Below are 21,926 nucleotides of genomic sequence, written 5' to 3' on the forward strand. Positions count from 1 at the left end.
TCCCATCAAACCCCTCCTCCCTGCAAGCGCTTCTCCCACTGACTTTTAATATCAAAATTTGTTTTGTTAACACACAATTGAAATGTTTATCGAAAGCCTATTTGTAATAAGCACTGTGTCAGCACTCTTCTCGCTTACCCTGGCTGCAAATTAATATTAAAGACAGCAATGGTAATAAACAGAAATTCTTTTGATACATTTTAAATGTAAAGGAAGAACACCCCGCAGTGCCTGTTTGCAGAGTGCCGAGCCAGGAGGTGTGAGCTATTTTTAAGCAGGACTAAAAATATCCTGCACATTGTTCTTATATTCAGCTGATTTGAGTCACTCCTGTCGTCAGAGGGAACTGAAAGGGACAGCTGTTGGCAGGAGGCAGAGACTCACTTCCAAGTGGCCTTCACCTTCCTTAAGGCCTGGGGGCAAACCTGACAACCCGTAGTAGTTTTGAGATTCTGGCAGCTAAGTAAACAAAGCAGAGAGAACCAGGGACTCCATTGTCATTACCTTTTGTCTGATTTTCACCCCTTTTTTGGGGATAAACATTCCCCTTGTCATCTAACCCTTTGAACCATTCGTACTTCCTATATTTCCTAGAAAGATGTATTTACCCAAATCTAGATTAGATTCATTTTGGAATTCTGTGGTACTTCTGTCTTGTCTCTAATCCTTAGTAATGGAATTTCTCAGTTTCAAAATATTAAATTACTCCAGTCTCTCTCCGGGATTCGAGGATGTGTTCCTCCTCTATCCACTAATAACATATCTTGTTTTTGACTTTGTAAAGTCTTACTTTGCTATCAGCACAAATGAATTAACAAGAGATGGGAAAAGGAAAAGATGGTTCATTACGGAGTTTAAAATGTAATTGAGAGCCTGTGAGATGACTCAGCAGGTAAAGGCGTTTGCAGCCAAGCCTGATGACCCAAGTTCAATCCCTTGGTCACACACGATGAAAGTGGACAACCAATTCAGGCGAGTTGTTCTCTGACCTCCATGCATGAACTATGGCATGCAATCCCTATAAATAAATAATTGTAAAAGAAGATTTTTAAAACTTAAATAAAAATTTGGATTATTTTCTTCTATTTTCTAGGTAAAAAAAAATATGGTCTATCACTATAGTTTTAATTTACTTATGAATAGTTTTTTTCACTTATTTAATATCAACTTGGATAGCTTTTTAATAACCCACCTAGTCACAGTGCCTAGATTTTTTTTTTTTTTTTTTTTTTTTTTTTTTTTTTTTTTTTTTTTTTACTATTTTGCTTTCAAATCCTAATTTCTTACATAATTGGGTGACTGGCTCTTTTTCTGGTTTTTCAGTATTTCCCTGTGTCAGCTGCTGTCTCTAGGGCATTGCTTCTCCAGGAAGAACCCCATTTCTTTTGTAAAAATGCACAGACTTTGAAACTTAGAAAGTCTTTCCAGACTTTAAGGCAATGAAAGGATTTTCCATACACTTTTTAACTAAAAAAAAAAGAAAGAATTAAAGCTATTTTATGTATATGGGCGTTTTGGCCTGCATGTATGTCTGTATACCATGTATATGTCCGGTGCCAGAGGAAGCCAGGAAAAAGAGCATTGGATCCTCTGGGGCTAGAGTTAGACAGTTGTGAGCTGCCATGTGGGTGCAGGGAATTGACCCAGGTCCTCGGAAGGGCGGCTGGTGCTTCTAACCTTGAGCCATCTCGTCTTCCCAGATGCATTTAAAGCCTTTACACTGGTAGATTTGGCCCCTGTGTAGGATAAGACAGTCGGATATGCTTTTCCCAGCCATGCTTTCAGGTTATTCATAGTCCCTTCCACACACCTAAATATGCATTACACACTACTTCCTCTCATTCCATACGGCCTGCCCTTCAGGACTGGCACAGCACCTTAGAATTGACCTCTGTGCTGTTCCTATGGTAATGACGTAGGACTGCAGGCTGACAAATCACTTCTAAAAGTCCCCCAGTGTATACCATGTGCTCCAGCGTAAACAGTCCGATTCTTGGTTAGAACTATGGCTCCCGGGCAGGGCACACACTTAGCATGAGCAACGTCCTCAACGTAACCCTCCACATCAACAAGACTAAGAAAAATTAAAACGGGAAAAATCTGGTACTATGATCACGGGCATTTAGAGAGCTATGACTCTATCACGCTAACATCTGGACTCATGTCCTCCTGATGTGTTAAATATGTAGACAGGGCTGAGAGATGACCCAGAAGAGCACTTGCTGCTCCTGCAAAGGACCCAGTTGTCATTCCCAGCACCCTCAGCCACTTTTAACTACAGCTCCAGACCATCCGACACCACCTTCTGATCTTTGTGAGCATGCACATACCCACACATAATTGAAATAGCATATTTAAAAAAAATGGTAGCATAAATGTAGAATGCAGATTTACACATTGTTTTCCTCAGGCCATGGATACCTCTTCTGTCCAGTAACTTCTACACCAGACTATACTCAATGAACACCTACTTCCTGCTCTGGCCTTTTAAATGTGTCATGGCTCCAGGCTATAATTCACTTGGTGTGACACTGAACAGTGTTCTAAAACTAGAAGAGCAGCTTCTACTTCCTACTGAGCTCCTACCTCCACTGCTAACTGCCAAGGTGGCATTTCCCTGTGGGGGCTCCACCAATAACAGGGATCCCATTAAAACTCTAAACTGGTCTGTAAAATTCAGTCTTGGAAACCAACAACTTATTATAAACTCAGCACCCACTCAGAGCTACGACAAAGAACTGGAGTCGAGACGTGACCTCTCTACTTATAGAAAGTCTCGATAACACACACTTCATTTTGGAAATGTGATTTGAATAAATAAATGTAATACCTGCCTTGGCCTCACTTCCTAGAACACATCCCTAGAAATGTTGGAACAAGATGCAAAGCCTCAACATGTTATAATGAAGTGGTATTCACTGCAGATCACGTAATGGTTACGGGCAAGATTTTAGAAGCTACAAGTCTGCTTGGAATCTTAGCTTTTTTCAGGGGCTGGCTGTCATATCTGGGTATCTTTCATTTCCTCATAGGAAAAGAGATGCACATCTTCAGAGCAAATCTTTTAATCAGGGTGACTTTGCCCTCTTCCACAGGGACCATCTGGAGAGGGCTGCAAGAATCTCTAGTATGCTTTGAGAAGAGCTATCCATGGTCAGGTAACCATCAGGGCTTGTGTTTTCTATAACTATGTTTTCTATAACCAAGGACCATTCACTCCACAACACCACTAGTGCCATGGTGAAAAAATACCACCTTATAACTCAGGAGATTGGGATCTTTGCAAAACATCTGCAACAGTAAGCACAACTTGTGCTAGCATCTATATGGTCAAGCCTTGTACTAAGAATTCTATGTAATTTTCTCATTTTATTTATACTACACCCTGTGATACAGCTCAGTAGCACAGCACTTGCCCAAGGGTGTCAGCAGGGTTTGGTTAGACAGCAGGCAATATGCCCAGACCACTATCAATCAATGACAGAGTTGACTCTCAAGCCCAGGGTTGCTACAGTAGCTTTTAGCCATTCCCAAACTTAGTACTAGATAGCACACATAAATTAGGACCAGTTAAAGGTCAATCTGCCTTACACATCTGAGTTTCCATATTGTAAGGTCTTCCTGACAACTGGGTCTGGGTGAGTTGGCCCAAATGTTTGTTTTCTTTCACTAACAAAGACAACTCCAACATATTTCTAGTTTGAACTCTGGTTTCTTCCCTTCAGAGAATTAAAATGAACTACTTTATATGAAAGGTACATATACTAATTACTTCTCTGGTTATAACTTAAAAATTGTATTCATAGCTGGAGAGATGTTTCAGTGGTTAAAAGCATGAACTGCTTTTGTAGGGGACCATGGCTTGCCTCTCAACACTGACATCAGGTGGTTCACAACCACCAGTGACACAGCTTCAAAGTATCTGACCCAGCTGGTCTTCTGTGCACACAGCTACACGTGACCATAATCAAAAGCCTTAAAACAACTATAGCTATATTCTCAAAACATGAAAATCATAGGGCACATTCTGACTGAATATTCTGGCACTGCCTGGAAAGTGGTTACAAGGACGTAGATGAAATATCAAAACTCTTCACAAATCATTAAAGAAAGCAGAAGGTGAGCCTGTAATCTCAATACCAGGAAAGCTACAGCCAGAGAGCTCAGTTCAAGACTAGTGCTAGCTACGCAGGGAGACATCATCTCAAGTAACCAGAGAAAAGGCATGCAGAAGTAAGCTGCAATTGCTAACTTTATTTGTTCAGGAGCTCCTAGTACAAACATCAAACAAGCCTGGGCTTTGATCTGTGAGCTCATATCACATGTCAGGGAAGAAGCAAACTGTGACCTATGTATAAGGCTGAAGACTAAAGGTTCACAGTCACTTTGGAGGTTTCTACAGCCTAGAGCCTGGCAGTCACAGGTCTTTGAGGTCTTTCTGGATGTCCCACAGGGTGTCCGCACTCTTCCTGAGCTGAGCGACCTCATCATCCTTCAGCTTCTGGTTGATGACGCTGGTCAGCCCCCGAGCATTAAGGATGCACGGGAGACTGAGGAAGACTTCATTCTCAATGCCGTACATTCCCTGTGAGAGCAAAGAAAGCATCTAGTTAGACAAGGCCATGGTAAGAATGATCAGAAAAATTATGTTGGATCCAAACAACTGTAGAAGTTTGATAAACACAAATTCTCTAGTTTTCATCTAATTGGCCCATATGTCCCATAAACTTAGGTTTTTGAGTTCAGTTTTATATTTATAGACTGTGTAAACTTATTCTATGATAAAACTGGTTACAAGAAAGTAGCCAGTAGTTAGTTTTTAAGTCAAATGTTGTTTTCTGCTTACATACAATTTGCTATATGAACCTTTAAATGGTTTCTAATTTATTGCTCAATGGATAACTTCCCATCAACTCATTTTAGTTAAGATTTTATTTTATTTTAATTTTATTTTATTTTATTTTATTTTATTTTATTTTATTTTTGATGCCTGGAGTGATGGCCCATGCCTTTAATCTCAGCACTCAGGAAGGCAGAAGGAGACAGATTTCTTAAGCTTGATTCTGGTCTACACAGCAAGTTCCAGAACAGCCCAGGCTACACAAAGAAACTTGTCTTAAAAAACAAACATAAAAAATATTATATTATATATTTATGAGTGCATGTGTACTACATGAGTATAGTTGTCTCCAAAGGCCATAACAAGGCATCAGATCCCCTGGAAGTGGAATTAGACTATCCCAAGAGGTGCTGAAGAAGTAGTTAACTATTTAATTGCTAAACTATATTTAGTTAACTATACCAAATGTTCTGCAACTTTAAATAAGGGAATTGATTTCCCTATATGACTAGTGGATTAATTTATTTAACAAGTTATCTTAATATTTAAAGTTATTAACCTCAAAAATTTTTGTATATACACCAAAGTAGAGAAAATTAAAAACATTCTGTATGCGCCCCAAACGTCAACAATTACTCACCTTGTAAAAGGTCCATAGCACTCTAACCTAAACATCTGCTACCATGTTGTTCTCAACTACCTTTCTATATGTGTGGTATGCATTTGTGCACACATGTTTCAATGTGTGTGTGTGAGTGTGTGTGTGTGAGAGAGAGAGAGTGAGAGAGAGTCTATGTGAGTGTCTGAGTGTGAATGTTTGTGTCTGAGTGTGTCTGAGTGTGAATGTATGTGAGTGTGTGTGTCTGTCTCTTTCTCTCTGTGTGTGAGTGTGTCTGTCTCTGTGTGATTAAGTGTATCTCTATGTGTGTGTGTATGCATGCATACCTGCATGCAGAAATCAGAGGTTGTCATCAGGTGTCTTTTTGATGGTCTCCACTTTATATATTAAGACAGAATTTCTCACGTGAACCCAGAGCTCGCCAATTTAGTTTGCCTAGCCAGCTACCTTGATCTTGGGGATCCCACACCTACTATTTCCCATCATTCTTTCTCTCACTCTTGACACTGACATGTGGAAAGGACTCACTTGCTACATTTGATGTTTTAATGTAACGTTACTTTTACTCAATAGATTTCATTCAAAGGAGGTAATGTAGCCCAGGTTCATCTCACACTTTCTACATAGCTGAGGGATGACTTTGAACTTCTGATCCTTGTCTCTGTATCCTCAGAACCACACGTGATTTAAACAGTGCTGGGGAATGAAGTCTGGAGCCTCATGCACACTAAACAAGCACTCTCTCAAGTGAGCTACGTCCCAGCCCTCCGCTCAGGTTCTTTTTGCCCCTTTTGTATGTTCACTCCATAGCTTTTGATTTAAACTAAATTTGCTGTGTCATCGGGTGCTACATGAAAGACTGTGTAGCTTACTACATAAAGCTCACTACATAATGAACCTAGTATATTTAATGGTAATACTAGAGAAAAATACTGAATAGGATTCATAGTCAATAGTCTTTATAACCCACAAGGATGACTTCTTAAGAAAAAGTTCAGACATTCTAGCTCCCACAAAATAAAGTTCTCTTATCCTAATCTTGTTCGAAAGAATAAATAAACTTATATAAACCCTGGATGCAAAAGTTACTGTGGACTAGAAGTTTCCCTGTTTTTTTTTTGGGGGGCGGGGGGTGAATCTCTTTACACAGCGTAAGACTAGACATCCTGGTTCTACTTCACAGCCAGGTCTCTCACCTTCACCATTGTAGACACGGGGTGAATCCGAGAGAGGTTTTTCAGCATGGACTCGATGAGGTCAGCCACACTTAGGCCAATGGCCCAGTTGGTGTAGCCTTTTAGCTTGATGACTTCATAGGCACTAGAAAACAGACCAAGGAGAGACCACTGAAACCTGACAGTGGGTGGCACCTGCTCTTTCTCGGTCACCTTGGCCAATTAATGTTTTTGGCTGTAGTTCCTTTCCCCCCCCCCCCCCCATGAGACGAGGGAGGAGAGACGTGGTGGAATTCAAACGTGCGGGTAGAGAGAGAGCGCAGAGGGCCCCGTGCCCTCTGCAGGCCGGCGCCTTACGCGCTGCACCACCGCCGGTTCGCTTATAGTTCCTTTTCTTAGTAAAAGAGAAAATGTACCTGTTTTGTAAGACTTTTAAGAATATCAAGTGAGTTAATGTACAAACAAAATAAATCTAAGGATAGCACAACCGGAGACACACAATGGCGTGTCTACAAAGCCACGGTGGTTAAGAATGTACATTCTCTTTCTTTTCAAGATTTTTTAAAAAAGATTATGTGCATGCATTGTGTGTCTGCATATCTGTGTGCACGTGGTGCATGTGCACATGAGTGTTAGCATCAGGGCACCAGAGGCACCAGAGGCTCATGGAGCTGGAGTTACATGTATCATGGGCCACCTGATGAGGGTACTAGGCACTTAACTCCAGTCCGATACAAGGCCAGGACACACTCTTAATTGATATTGAATCTCTCCAATCCCTAAAAAAAGACATTTTTAATCAACATTAATTTATATTAGAGTATACTTCCAAATATATTAATGAACACAGGAAGTAACGAAAGGCAGGAGAAGTTGTCACTCAAATGGGCACTCATCTTCTCCCTTTAAAACTGAGGCCTTCAGGGAATTGAAAATCTAAGGACCTTTTCAACTTTCAGAGCCTTTTTGCCATATGCGAATCAAATTCTTCGGGAAAAGGCATTCTAAGCAAAACTTCCATATTTGAGGGAGCAACCTTCCTACAGAACCTCTTTGTAAACAGTAACCCCTTACTGAATGCCTGTCAGTGAGCACTGTGAGGCCCAGAGTGTGCTATGACTTCGCACTCTGACACTCACGACTTCATACTGTGACAAGTCTACGTGGCTTACATTTTACACACACTAAAGAGTCCACAGGAAAACGGGCTAAGGGCCATTATGACTTCATCTTAGTGCATCTGGGAGAAACCAGATGATAGAAAACCCTGAAGGTAAAATGACCTCCAGTCGTTATTGTCAGCTTCACTGTCAGGATGTGCATCCAAACCTGAATGATGAGACGTATTTCAAAATGACCTATTATTTGCGGTAGGAAGATCATAACAGAGGATGGTTGATAATAAAAGAAACAGCTCAGAAAAAAAAGATTAGGATGGGAGACATCTTTAACAGGGTAGGGGGATAAAAACAAAACTGATTAAATACTTCCAGAGAGATCTGCCCAAGTGTGTTGTGTGACTAAAGGGGCCCAGGATTCCTTCTGTGGAGGAACTGCGCCATGGTTGTTGACAGGTGGCAAGTTGAGCCCCTCTCACTAGGGAATTTTATATTTGTCTCTCCAGTCACCTGTTTTCTCAGAGAACACACATTTGCATTCTCTAGAGACTTGCTTAGCAAGTCTGACTGGTCTAATCTCCCCACATCTCAGGGACAGACTCATCAGGTGAAGAGTCACCTGAGCAGAAGTGTGGAAACAGCAGCCTAGGATTCCATCTACCAGGACAGGACTCAAACTCTGAGTGGAGTCGCCGGCTCACTCACCTGTCCACCACCATCTTATGCACCTCCTTCCAGTTCTCACTGTCGTGGTCCGTCCCCATTTCTGGATTTAGTTCCTGGAGGGAGACTCCTGCCACGTTCACCCCGCTCCACACAGCCACTGAGAAAAAGCAAGACAAAACCTTTTCCCATCTCAGATCTCAACTCTGATGCAAATTATCCCAACACCAGCTGGTGCTATTCTAATGGCAATTGTTTCTGGTAGAGTTCCCATCCTTTTTGGAGAGATATTTGCTCTGATATTTGACTTCAACTAGCAATAAATAACTTTCTCGGACACAGACAGACAGGCAGGCAGGCAGGCAGGCAGGCAGGCAGGCAGGCAGACAGACAGACAGACAGACAGACACACACACACACACACACACACACACACACACACACACACAATGTATATATGTTTTGGGGTATGTGCAGGTACCCAGAGAGTCCAGAAGAGTGAGTCCAGACACCTGGGGCTGGAGCTGCAGGCAGCTGTGAGCCACCTGATGTGGGTTCTAGGAACTGAACTTGGGTCCTCTCCCACAGCAGCAAGAGTCCTTTCCTGCTGAGCCACTTCTCCAGCCCCTACTTCTGACCTTTTAACTTTAAACAAATGTGGCTCAAAACAGTCAGTTCATCATTTACAGAGAACATGAAATTCTTTCCCAAATCTCTAGTTTGGTAAAAATCACAAGTAATTATAGTCTGGGACCATTCTAAACACTTAATTTTAGAAATGTAAACTTCTTCCCCGGGGACTGTTTGGTAACAAAAACCCCTCTCTTAAGAAGAAAAAAAAAATCTAGGGTAATTATACCCAAATACAGTTATCATTATGGAAGTACACTAATATATAAATGAAGGTCTTCTTAATTTAGGGGAGAATGTCTACAAACAAACATGGGAACTGGCTTTGAAATCCCAGTCTCATGGTCCTTAGGAACTTTTAGAGAACACTGGGTACTCAGAGGGTATGAACAATGGACTAGTTACAGTCCAGGGCAGTTACACAGCTATGGTAGTTAACCTGCCAGTGGCCAAGTAAGACCTCCTTGACCCACAGTATATGCCATGCCAAGCTTGCTAGACATCCTTGAGGTCTTAAAGGAAAACCATGGATCTGTCTCATCACGCCCAAGAATGAATGACTTTTCTCTCATACTGTGGACATGACCAATTCCTACTTAACAGAAGAGGAGAAATACAGTGAGATGGGCAAGATGGTTCAGCAGGTAGGGGTATGTGCTGCCAAGCCGGATGACCTGAGTTTGATCTCTGTGCTAAGTTCAAAGCCAACCTGGTCTACATGGCAAGTTCCAAGATAGCCAGGGCTATAAACAGATACTCTGTCTCTGAAAGAAACAAAAGATAGCCAGGTGGATCAATGGATAAATGTCAGAAAGATAAAGCAAACTGGAATAAAACCCAAAATGTTAAATACTTCTGAACCCTTTCTGAAATATAGTAACCTGTATGCAACTAACGTTTGAAATAAGGAAAAGAATTAAGAACATTCTGTGTAACCCAGAGGCACAAAGGAAACTCTTACCACTGGAGTCGCCATGCTCGCCCAGGATCCATCCGTGGCAGCTGCTGGGATGAATGCCAAGCTTCTCAGCCATAAGGTAGCGGAAGCGAGCAGAATCCAGATTGCATCCACTTCCAATCACACGGTGCTTAGGTAACCCGCTCAGTTTCCAGGTGACGTAAGTAAGAATATCCACTAAATATCACAGAAAGAAGTTAAGAAAGTATATTGGAACCGCTCGGCCAATTAGAAGGTTCTCTGGCTTCTGCTTCCCCATGTGAGATGTGATCAGAAAGATTTTCATAGCTGGGTCAGGCAGATATAATTGAAGCATTTGTAAAGAAGCTGTAAACGTGTAAACATGTGCAAATGTAGCATTATGTGACATAAGGAGACTCGGGAACATTATGAGTCAATTAGCTTTACAATGAAAGAAAAAGGCAAGAGCAGCCTTCACTGTGATGGTTTGAAGACAAAACGGCCCCCATTGGCTCATAGATTTGAATTCTTAGTCACCAGGGAGTGACAATATTTGAAATGATTAGAAGGATTAGGAGGTGTGGCCTTATTGGGGGAAGTGTGTCACAGGGGGTGGGCTTTGAGGTTTCAGAAGCCCATTCAAGGCCCAGGCTCCCCATCTCTGCCTATGGATCAAGAGATAGGTCTCAGCTATTGTTCAGTGTCTGCCTGTATGATGACACGTTCTAGCCATGACGATAATGGACTAAATCCCTGCACCTCTTGGCAGACAAATAAACCTTCTTTTATAAGAGTTGTGGTGTCTCCTCACAGCAATAGAAGAGTGACTAACACCCTCACTCACATTGTCACAGTCTGGGATTGTGATGGCTGTCATCACAATGCCATTCATGAGTTAGTGAGGTGTGCCTGTATACATTTTTTTGAGTGTGATTTGCCCAATAAACTATCATGAAGTCCATGTCATTATCATCTCATGGTTAGATCACTGCTACATGATCTTCATCTATGTGACACAGTGGTAACATTTCTGTGACCTCAGAAGTTACAGGCTGTGTTGGAAAGAGAAGGAAATGTACACCCTGGGAGAGAAGAAGCTGACAATGGGTTAGGAGGGCCCTGCGCTCCTCTGTGGAGCCTGGCGAAGGTATTTTTGGCACACACTCACTGAACAATGCCTTTCATCTGCCAACTTTATGCACCACATGAGCTTCCCTGGAGACTCACACTTTGAAGCTCTACCTTGTAGGTGATGTAATCAGGCCCTTGAAGCAGGATGTGGACACGTGGAATACGGCTAGCTGCCGGCCATCTCTGTTCCACACCTAGTGTGTTTACATACATGGCTGAACCGTTCAGGAAGCCCCAATCCAGGCTCATAAAGAAGGAGAATACGGAAATAATCTCCTATCAGGCCCCAGTACTAAAGGGACTGCCATGACTCCCCCCTACCCCCGGGCAGATTTAGCCACAATCCTCCAGGTGACAGATCAGCAGATCTATCATCTTATCAATATGCTCACCATTACATAGTAACTCTAATGGTAAATGAGAGAGCAAAGATGTGTGACACAGAGCTGGGTGACACGGCTCAATGGCAGAATACTTGCCTACCCCATAGTTCAGTGCCCACCCTGTACATCCCAAGAGAAGGGGGGTTAGTAACGGACACTAGACTTTTAATCATTTGGTCTAGCACATGACAAAAATATTTAGTTACAAAACCTTAATTATTCTTAGAAAACTTTTCCTAAACAGAGAAAGAAAGGCTAAGGAGAGAAAATCTGCAAAGTTACTTTCTTTGCAAGATAATAATAGAAAATCAATCAGTCAAACAAACAAAAAGGAAAAAAAAATGATACTAGGTTATAAGAGATAATTCCATGCTTTAAAAAATGTTTTTTTTTTTTTTTCGTTTTGTTTTAAATCTGCCTATATGTCTGTGTGCTACATGAAGAGTTCAGAAGAAGACATCAGGTTCCACCAGAACTACAGTCACAGAGAGCTATGAGGCACCATGTGGGTCCTGGGAACTGAACCTGGGTCCTCTGCAAAGAGCAGTCAGCACTCTTAACTACCAAGTCATTCTCTCACCCTCTGACTTCCAAGCCCCTTTCAGAAACATGGCTATTGCATCTCTTGTCGTGACTTATTAATTCAAGTGAATGGCTCAGAGGCAGCTTGGTGATATGGACTTTGTGAATTCACTGATTATTATCCTGGTCTGTTAGGATCCAGCAGAGTGCAGGGTGGTGGCGGCGCACGCCTTTAATCCCAGCACTTGGGAGGCAGAGGCAGGTGGATTTCTGAGTTCCAGGCCAGCCTGGTCTACAAAGTGAGTTCCAGGACAGCCAGGGCTACACAGAGAAACCCTGTCTCGAAAAACCAAAAAAAAAAAAAAAAAAAAAAAAAAAAAAGGATCCAGCAGAGGCTGTAAACAATGGCCTTATACAATTTTTATTCATCAGGCTCAAAAGGTAGTGTCAGGCACTGCAGTGCGTTGTATGTGACGTACACACATGGTGTATACACACGAGAGTACATACGTGTCTGTGAATGTGAAGGTCGAAGGCCCATACCGAGTCTTCTTCAGTTGTTCCCCACCTTACTTTGAGAGGGGGTTTCTTAACCAACCCAGAGTTCACCAATTAGGCTAGACTGGCTGGCCAAGAGCACCAGGGATCCTTTCTCCATCTCCCCGGCATGGCATTGAAATTAAAGATGCATACTCTCAAGCCTGGCTCTCTACGAGGATGCTGAGGATCCAAACTCGGATCCTTAGGCTTACACATCATGTGCTTTACCGAGCCACGTCCCAGCTCCACCTACTACCAATTGAAAATGTAAAGCCTTACAACTCTACAACAAACACAGAAGAAACCAGTAGATAAAACCCACGATACAAGGCTTCTTGCATTTTTGAACCTGTGGCCTGGGATGGAGCCATTTGTTTTGCAGACACCATTTTTCTTTACCAGTAACAAAACACATGTGGACTGCGGACTGCCTCGGTCAGTGAACAAACCCAAAACAACGAGATCTCCCAAAGGTTTGGAAGCAGACGGGCCACTGCTACAGTTAAGGCATGGCATTAGTACCTGGGTTGGAAACCACAACGATGGTGCAGTCAGGGCTGTACTTGACGATCTGAGGAATAATGAACTTGAATACATTGACATTTCTCTGCACCAGGTTCAGTCGGCTCTCCCCCTCCTGCTGGCGGACTCCTGCCGTCACTACCACAATCTTAGAATTGGCTGTCACAGAGTAATCTTGAAGAAAGAAAACAAGAGAGTGAACCTTAAATTCAACTCCTGGGCCAAACACACTATCTCTAGTATGTTCTAGAAGCTTCAGCTTCCAGAAGTAATGAGAATTTCTTATATTAAAAGATTGTGTTTTTAAAAGATGTGTGTGTGTGTGTGTGTGTGTGTGTGTGTGTGTGTGTGTGTGGTCAAGGAGGCCAGATGAGGGCCTTAGACTCTCTGGAGCTGGAGTTTCAGGTGGTTGTGAGCTGCCAGACATAGGTCATATAAACCGACATTAGGTCATATAAACCCACATTAGGTCCTCTGGAAGAGCAGTATACACTCTTGATCACTGAGTGATCACCAGCAACTATTAGGAGGTTTTGAACATCAAGCGTCTGCAACTGCATTTTTCTTCCTTGAGTAACAATGACCCAACCTGACATCAAAACTGACAGATTAAGAACCAGGAAAACAATACCCTAAAATATGTTTGTGGCTAAGAAATCCACTGAATTTCCAGGAAAAGCTCAAGCATGTCAGTGAACTCACAGCTCAACAGACAGGCTTTCCACAATCGCCATGAAATGGTGGGTTTTCACATTCCTAAATTAATAACATACAGCATAGAAAATACTCATTTTTAATTCTGTTTTAGCCATGTAATGCTACCAACATCTATGAAGGAAAAGAAAGGCAGTGTTTCCCTTTGATTGTAAAATTTTGGCTTCTAACACTTTGTATATTTGTATTTTTAAAAAAGATGCATCCAAACTTTTACTTCAGAAATAGATTTGTGTTCCCAGGCAGAGATCACACACTAACAATCCCAGCAGTTAGGAGGGGCTGGCCTCAAGTGCATAGTGAGTTCAAGGAAACATGGATTCTATGAAGTCTATCAAAATGACCACAGGGCACATGCTTGGGAAATAAAGCCAACAAAGATAGCACTTGGCATGTGGTGCACAGCACTACATGGATGCTCATGACAAAATGTTCACATGCTGTGTGCACGTGTTGGCAGAATCCCCAGAAAGTGGATTTCTAGAAACTGATGCAGAAAACTGTATCTGTATGAGGAAGACGCAGACGGCAACCACCACCACCATACATCACAATTTGTGATTTTCTCCTGGTGATACGGCCAGAGCTGGAGAAGAATCTCATCTTAAATGATCGTACATTCTACAAAAAGCAGAATTGAGAACAAATTTTAAATTAAAAAAAAAAAAAATAAGGGACCATTTCTAAGTAGATGGAAAACTTGTAGTCTTGGAAATTACTAAAGTAGGTCATGAGTATTTGTTGTTAGCAATTACTGAAACAACAGCCCCACAACTCCAACTTTTTCTAGCTAAAAGAGAGTTATCCGGGCAATGGTAGCACATGGCTTTAATCCCAGCATGTGGGAAGCAGAGACACACAGGTCTATATAGATCAAGTCCCAGGATAGCCATAGCTATACAGAGAAGCCCTGTCTTAGAAAACAAATGAAAACATGAACAAATGAATGAATGAATGAATGAATGAGCAGGGAGAAGTTTAGGACAGAGTTGTCCAGGGTACACTGCATCCTGCAGGACCCTAGATTTTATCTACAGCACCACAGACAGTAACATCAACAAATGAAAAGTGACTGATCAGCTTGTCATGCTAGAGGGTACATGGCAAATATCCATTCATGATAAAAGGACTTTCATGTCAGATCCCTTCGAGAATGCAGAGAAGCAACCTACCTTTATCGGCCACAATTTTGGGGGTCTGGAGGAATAAGCTCCCGTGCTGCAGATCCATCATCTCTCCTTTGAGCTTGTCTTCTAAGACATCCACCAGGGCCAGTTCATCAGCCAGAGACTAGAAACACAAAATCAGGCATTCATTTCTCTTGTGGCTTGAATGTGAAGTGTCCCACAGGCTTATTTCTGGACACATGGTTCCAAGCTAGCGGTGCTGTCTAGGGACACTATGGAACCATTAGGACATGAAGCCTCACTAGATACATGAGTCCCTGGGATAGAGACCCTGAGGTTTACAGTATAGCTGGCTTTACTTCCTGGCTCATTTTCAAAGCCTAATCTAAGAGGATATTAGCAGGTAGCCTTACCATCTTGCTACCATGCTGTCCCTGCCATGACAATCTGTGCAGGAAGATAAAGCACCTCCTCGTTCAAATTGTTCGCCAAGTGTTTGGTTGTCACTACTCTAGCACCCGAAATCATGCAAGGACGGCTTAGCACCAGTCTACCCCCCAGAAGCCTTTTACCAATGGCTAAGCACCCAGTGACCAAAATCCTCAAGACCTTTGGAGTATGATATTCAATCATCTACAACCTAGATGCTAAGGTTGGCTCTGAGCAGCTCAGTGTCTTGGCATCTAAGTCACAGGATGAAGAGTTATGACTTCATGAACCAAATCCCAAGCACAGGGGGGGATGAGAGCTCTTATCAAATATGGACGCTAATTTTTATCTACTTTTTTTTTTTTTTAACTTAAACATGTTTGGGGGAATAAAAAGGTTCTTTTCCTTCTTCTACATGGAGCATTTAAGAGCCCACCAAATTCTTATTTGCATTTTTAAGACCATCTCACTTAACAGCCTAACAGTGTGTGCCGGTGCCCTGCCCCAGGACCTGCATGTCCAGTCATCTTTTAGTATCGGCACACGTGAACCACGGCAGTTAACAGGGCAACACAATTCAGAGGTTAGGTAGGAAACCACATCACAGGATGTCAGGGTCTCTGTGTCAGTGGGTGTGGAGAATTAGCTTGGAAGTGCACGCCTAGCTGAAGGAAAGAGGTGAGCCAACATTTAAAATAAATAAATAAATAAATAAATAAGCAAGCAAGCCAGCGGTGGCGCAGCGGCTAAGGTAGCCGCCTGCAGAGGGCGAGCCTGTGCCCTCCGCTCTGTCTCTCCCAGTTCGAATCCCCCTTTCCCTGTGTGGCTCCGCCCAAGTTTAATGGAAAAAAAAAATAACCAAAGAGCTGCTGAATACAGCTGGCTGTGGGTAACGGACACCCTCTAAGAGTAGTTATACAGACAGACGCATAGCGACGCTGCTGCTGAGTGCCTCACGTGTCCCCACCTACACATCCATAGCTTATGCATTCGCTAAATATAAATATATTATTAAGGAGCAAGGCTGGTTGAAAGCCAAGAGTGTTACTGTAGAAATCTTTTAATCTCAAGTCTCAAAGTGGAACAGATACCATTGTGGATTCTGCCTCTCAGTTAATGAATGACTGCCATCAACGCGTCGGTATTTGAGGCCGGTGGTTTTACATTCGAGTGCTTGTTAAGCATGAGAATTTTGTGGGAGAGAAAGATATAACTTTTCAAATAATTAACCAAATGGGTAAGTGGCATTAACTCATTTGCATTTTGAGCTTTTCCTAACCTAGGGATATGTAGGAAGGTATTCTGGGCGGCAGCAATGAGCTGCAAGATCCAAGGCGGCAGTTCTCTCCAGTGCCCTATGCTGCTGTGGCACTGAGTGGGTTACGCATACTAGACACATTGTTTTGTGGTGCTGAGTACTGAATCCAAGGCCTTGCGCATGGCAGCCATGCTCTCTAATGAGGCATATTTATCTCTGTTGTCAGCTTCTGGGTTATGGTCAGATATGTGGAGGACAGCTGCCTGAGCCTCTCTTCTTTCTGCAGCTGGAAGACACTGACAAGTGACATCACTTCTTTTGCCTCAGTTGCTTTGTCTTAAAACAAGGATAAGAAAAGTTCCTATGAGGAGGATGAGGTGATACAGGCCAAGAATCTCAGCACCAGAAGGTTGATCGGATGCAGGAGGACTGCCAAGATACTGAGGCCAGTCTGGTTTTTAGAGGAGACACCAGAGCAAAACAGTAACAATCACCATACACACAAAAGAAAAAGTTTAAGTCGATCAATTATTTAGAATAAAGCACTTTGTTGCTTTTGAGATTATATATATTATAAAATCTCCATATCACATACTGGCCTCAAACTTGTAATTCCCTCCTGCCCCACCTCCTGAATGTTGGGATTACTGATATGTACCATCATGCCTGACCCCAAACTTTAAATATTTTCTTTAATTTTAATGTATATATATATATATATATATATATATATATGCCTGACCCCAAACTTTAAATATTTTCTTTAATTTTAATGTGTATATATATATGTGTGTGTGTGTGTATGTATATAATATATATGTACATATATTATATACACATATATTTTTAAAAGAAATGTAAGCTCAATTGTTTTTGTTTTAACCAAAGTAAGAGTCAACACTAAATAAAGATCATTTAAAATCCCTACAATTCAGAAAACTATCACATGTCATAGGTATCTAGTCAATTTAAAAGTAGCTAGAAAAACAAGCAAAAGAATACACACTGAGGAGTCCTTTGATAATTGTGTCTCAGTTAAAAAGATTCACACTTTGATCCTTGAGAACTTAAAATTCACACGCTAGAGAGGGGACACAGTGGCTAAGAGCACTGGCTGCTCCTATGGAGGAATCAGTTTAGATTCTCAGAACCCACATGGTGGCTCAAGACATCTGTAACTCCAGTTCCAGAGCAAATGGCATCCTCTTCTGGCTCCCAGAATGGCATCCATTCTGGCACGAATGCACAAACATCCATTCAGGCAAAACACCAAACTTAAAAGTTTAGAGTCAGGCATAGTGGCACATAGTGACCCCAACATTCAGGAGGTGGAAGCAGGAGCAGTCACAAGTTTGAGGTCAGCATGAGATAGACAGACTCTCAAAAACAATAAAAATAAAAGGGGCAGAACTCAGGAGTTTAGTCTAGAATGGCCTAGCATACAAAAGAGTTCCTGGGCTCAATCCCCAACAAAACAACACATTAAATTCACAAACAGAAGGAATGTGCTGAGTGGGAGGAATTAAGCAGCTACCACACAAAAGGGTCAGTGTGCTCTACCAGGGGTGGGGGAGGTATTGCCAGCTTGCTTTTTCTCTCTTCCTACATTTAAGGAAGCTCTTAGAACAAGCAAGTCCTCAAGCCACTAAAACTAAGAGAAACAAAAAGAAATGGTGGTGTGAACTCCAAGGGGTGTCTGTAAGGGCAGCCAGTAGTCTAGACAGGTAGACAGCAAAGAAGGTCAAGCCTGGAGACACCAAAGCAGCATAAAACTGATATTGAGAGCTTCAGATGGAAATGATTATGGGAGAATCTGTCCTGTTCCAAGGAAACAAGCTTGGAGACCTTAGAAGTTTGATCTCGCCCAGATATTCTCAACTGGCTTAAGGAACACATATAAGCATATGCATGTACATATGCAGAGAGAGCAAGAGAAAGGGGGTAGAGAGAGTACGAGACAAAATGAAGCAAAATGCAAGCGGGCTGATAAATCCAAAAGATGCATACGTGGAAGTGTTCATGATTAAAATAATTTTTTATGAATTTCTATTACATTTGAAATCACTTCAGAATAAAGCCAGAGGTTCAAAGTTTGAGGCTAGGAAGCCATTCAACAGTGTGTCTCTACAAAACTCTACAAACATGTTCTAAGAAGGCAGAGGGCGCTGCATCTAAATTTTCCAATCAGTCTTCCAGCCATGGACCTCAGTTTATCACCATGGAAATGAGGCAAGTCACTATGCTATACATTTTAGTGTGGGACCCACCCAACAGATACAACTAGATAAATCACAAGAGGAGACACCGGAAAAGCACACACTGAAAAAGATACCATGAGACTGACCTAGACCATTAAAAAAAAAAAATCAAAGGCTTGCAGAACAGAGAAAAAAATATAGTAAGATATAAAATGCATGTCTCAGATTGAGGCAAAGCCAGCTATAAGAGGTGTCATTTTAACAATATGGAGAATTTTAAATGTGAATATGACAGGAAGACATCACAATACTAAAGCGGTGTTAAAAATCCCTGAGAGTAGTTCCAGAGTGGTCACACAACTCGACCAGAATCCTCCCGTCCATGTGCAAGTACTGAAAGGTAAGTGTGATTTCTCCAAGTTATTTCAGACACCTGAGGGGGTCTAAAGACAACACAGGCCTCAACTGCTCAGACAGACTACGAACTCCTGCAGAAATAGTGACCTACATTGCTATTAAAACATACCTTTCCCAGAATGCTGATAGCACATGCCATACCAACTTGCCCAACGCCTACTACAGTAATCTTGTTGTTCGGGACGGCAGCCTCCTCTTCTGCGACTGGCACAATGAGCTTCTCCTTAAGGGTTGCCATCTTGTCCTGCAAGAAAAGGGTGATGGATGTGTTTTACGTGGATGGGATCTGATGAGAAATAGCCTTTTAAAAGCCACAGCTTCAATTCTGAAGTTAAATATAGCTCAACAGAAGCCTTAAAGGAACCATATCTCTCTGAATGTAGGACTTAATCAGTGCAAAATTCTCCACAAGCCTAAACCAAAAATGCTTCCCCTCCGTGCCACACCCCTCTGCTTCCCCCCTCCAGGTCCATGCAAGCAATTTAGATCCCACCATTACTTCTGTGATGTAATTTACATTACCATTACTTTCTGTTGTAACTGCATACTACTGGCTAAAGATACAGATATTTATACTTAAATAAGCTCTCTTTCTCTCTTTTGTCCTTATTAAGGAATTTATGTTCAACCAGCTAATTTAAACTTGTTTAAAGCCAATATGTATACTTATAATTCTCATTACAAATTCGTGGAGGACAAAGACTGAGTTTTGTACTTTAAATCTCACAAAAGTTACCTCCCTGCCCTCCTTACAAAGGTGTCTTCACAATCCATGTTAGTAATCAATGCCGATTGTTCTAGTTTGTTTCTTTTTAGCAAGGTTTATCACAGCTGAGGTTCCACTACCCGTTCACTTCTAAGTAACAAAACCTGGCTTAGTTGACGTTGACTGTCTTGTAAAGAACCCTTGGTTGTCCAGAGTGAAGTACCTGAAGGCAATCACAACTACTTTGCTCCATGACTTACTTTTGTTATTTTAAACCCTCCCCCTCCGACCCGGCCCATCTGTACCGCTTCCAGGGTAAAGAATCACATCTGTAGTTTTTCCGTGGATCCGAAGATGAACTGCCTTGGGAGGGCTTGGACAAAGCAACGACCTTAAAATGGATTCACACAGGCCCAGTATCTTAAGGAACTTCAAATGAGTAGCTGTATCTCTTTAGTTAGAAAAGCACAGCCTCCCCAAAGCCCGCCCACACCAAGTTTATTTTTGTTAGTTGGCTTAGAATCTGTTAGGTAGGTTCCAGAGAGCATTAGGAAGGCCTGGAATCCCAGCGTTTGGGAGGTGGAGGTAGGAGGGTCAGGAGAGCCCAAGGTCACCCTGCATCATCCTGGGATTCTGTCTGAAAAACTGGAAAGCTAAAGCCATGGCTATCTCCAGCCAGGCTATCCTGAAAACATTTTAAATTAGTTTGGGGAATTTCAAAAGCGACAGTGTTGAAGATCCAGCAAGCACAGGCAGACTTGGATATCTAGACTGAAGTTCAGTTCGTATTCTCCTCCCACCCCCACCTCCCACAGAGATAAAGGAGAAGAAAATAGTTTGCATTGTAGCAGGCCTGTGTCAAATCAGGGAGTTGGCTGCAGGGAGTTAACTGGAGGGAGAAAAAAACAGGGAAACCACCCGAGCTTCAGGGTACCCTCACAGTCCCCTCTCCTGTGGATATGAACCATTAGACATGATCCAGTCATCTAGGTCAGGGACTAAGGTCTACCTACTTCGCAGAGAATCTCCTATGTTAAATGTTAAAGCCCGGGTTTGGCTCCAATTTCTCCATTAAAACGAGTCAGCTCCTCCACCCTACCTCCACCCCAGGTCCGGTCAGAGCTTGTGCAAAGCAGGTCTCGTGGGAGATACCAGCGCGCACACCTCGAATAAGGTCTCCAGGGGGAAGCCTAGGCTTCCACACTTAGCACAAGAAGTAAACAAAATCCTAGAGCATCTAAAGAGGCCCAGCAAGTATCCGGCTGCAGGGCGAGCAGCGTGAGAGTGGACGAAGCCTGGCGTTCGGGGCTGAATTTTCCTTTATCCCCATTGATACAATAGCTGGGACCTTTCTCCATCACCAGGTGCAAGCCTTCCAACCTTCACAGGGACCCACCTAGACCCGGCTTGGTTCTCTGGCACCTAGGCGCGCGCCCCCAGCATGAGCCTCAGCCCTGCTTCGCAGCGGGTGGGTGATGTGCTACCTGCCGACCAAGGACTTGATGAGACCCGGTTTGACTTACTTTATGTTACAAGTCTTTCCATTGATAGCACACAGGCCCGAGACCAGCTTGTGCTCAGGTTACACCAAGGTGCAGACCGAGCCGGGAGCTCAACTGCGCACCTCCGCTCGCTCGACTTGCCACCCAAAACCACAAGGAAGAAATCGGTCAGAGAGCGGATGCTCAGGGGCAAAGGCCCCAGAGAGAGGATGTGTCGCATCTAGCTCCTCCGCCTGTTCTGACAATTACCCCTCTGTACTCCATACTCCCACAACACACACCCTGACGTTCTGTAAGTCAGGCTTTGGGATCTGTGTTCAGACCTACCAGACAAGAGAAGGCTCTGCGGCCGCGCTGATGCAGGGGAACCACTGCAAAGTCAGCAAGCTGCTCTGCGGACGGCCGACTCTGGCTCTAAAGAAGGAGGAGGAGGAGGCGGGGCCGCAGCCCTCCAGCCTCCCAGCTTTCTCTATTGTGATTGGAAACCCGAGCCCGGTCTACCCCTCCCCTCGG

General features: G+C 42.8%; 1 protein-coding gene across 2 annotated transcripts; it reads right to left on the bottom strand.

The window, feature by feature from the left end:
* Window positions 1–4,234: 4,234 nt before the first annotated feature.
* On the bottom strand, window positions 4,235–21,879 carry Ldhb (lactate dehydrogenase B). 2 transcript variants are annotated; one of them, XM_034511443.2, is made up of 8 exons: window positions 21,741–21,879; window positions 19,315–19,449; window positions 14,949–15,066; window positions 13,063–13,236; window positions 10,007–10,180; window positions 8,458–8,575; window positions 6,656–6,779; window positions 4,235–4,585 (listed from the first exon to the last, which is right to left on the bottom strand). In XM_034511443.2, the coding sequence occupies exons 2-8, from the start codon at window positions 19,441–19,443 to the stop codon at window positions 4,418–4,420; spliced, it is 1,005 nt and encodes a 334-aa protein (XP_034367334.1). In that variant the 5' UTR covers window positions 19,444–19,449; window positions 21,741–21,879; the 3' UTR covers window positions 4,235–4,417. The 2 variants fall into 2 exon arrangements, with proteins under 2 accessions (XP_034367334.1, XP_034367335.1); XM_034511444.1 differs by having other exon boundaries at window positions 21,435–21,761.
* Between the last annotated feature and the right edge of the window lie 47 nt (window positions 21,880–21,926).

This window comes from Arvicanthis niloticus, chromosome 9, assembly GCF_011762505.2.
Source record: "Arvicanthis niloticus isolate mArvNil1 chromosome 9, mArvNil1.pat.X, whole genome shotgun sequence".
In the NCBI taxonomy this organism is placed as follows: Eukaryota; Metazoa; Chordata; class Mammalia; order Rodentia; family Muridae; genus Arvicanthis; species Arvicanthis niloticus.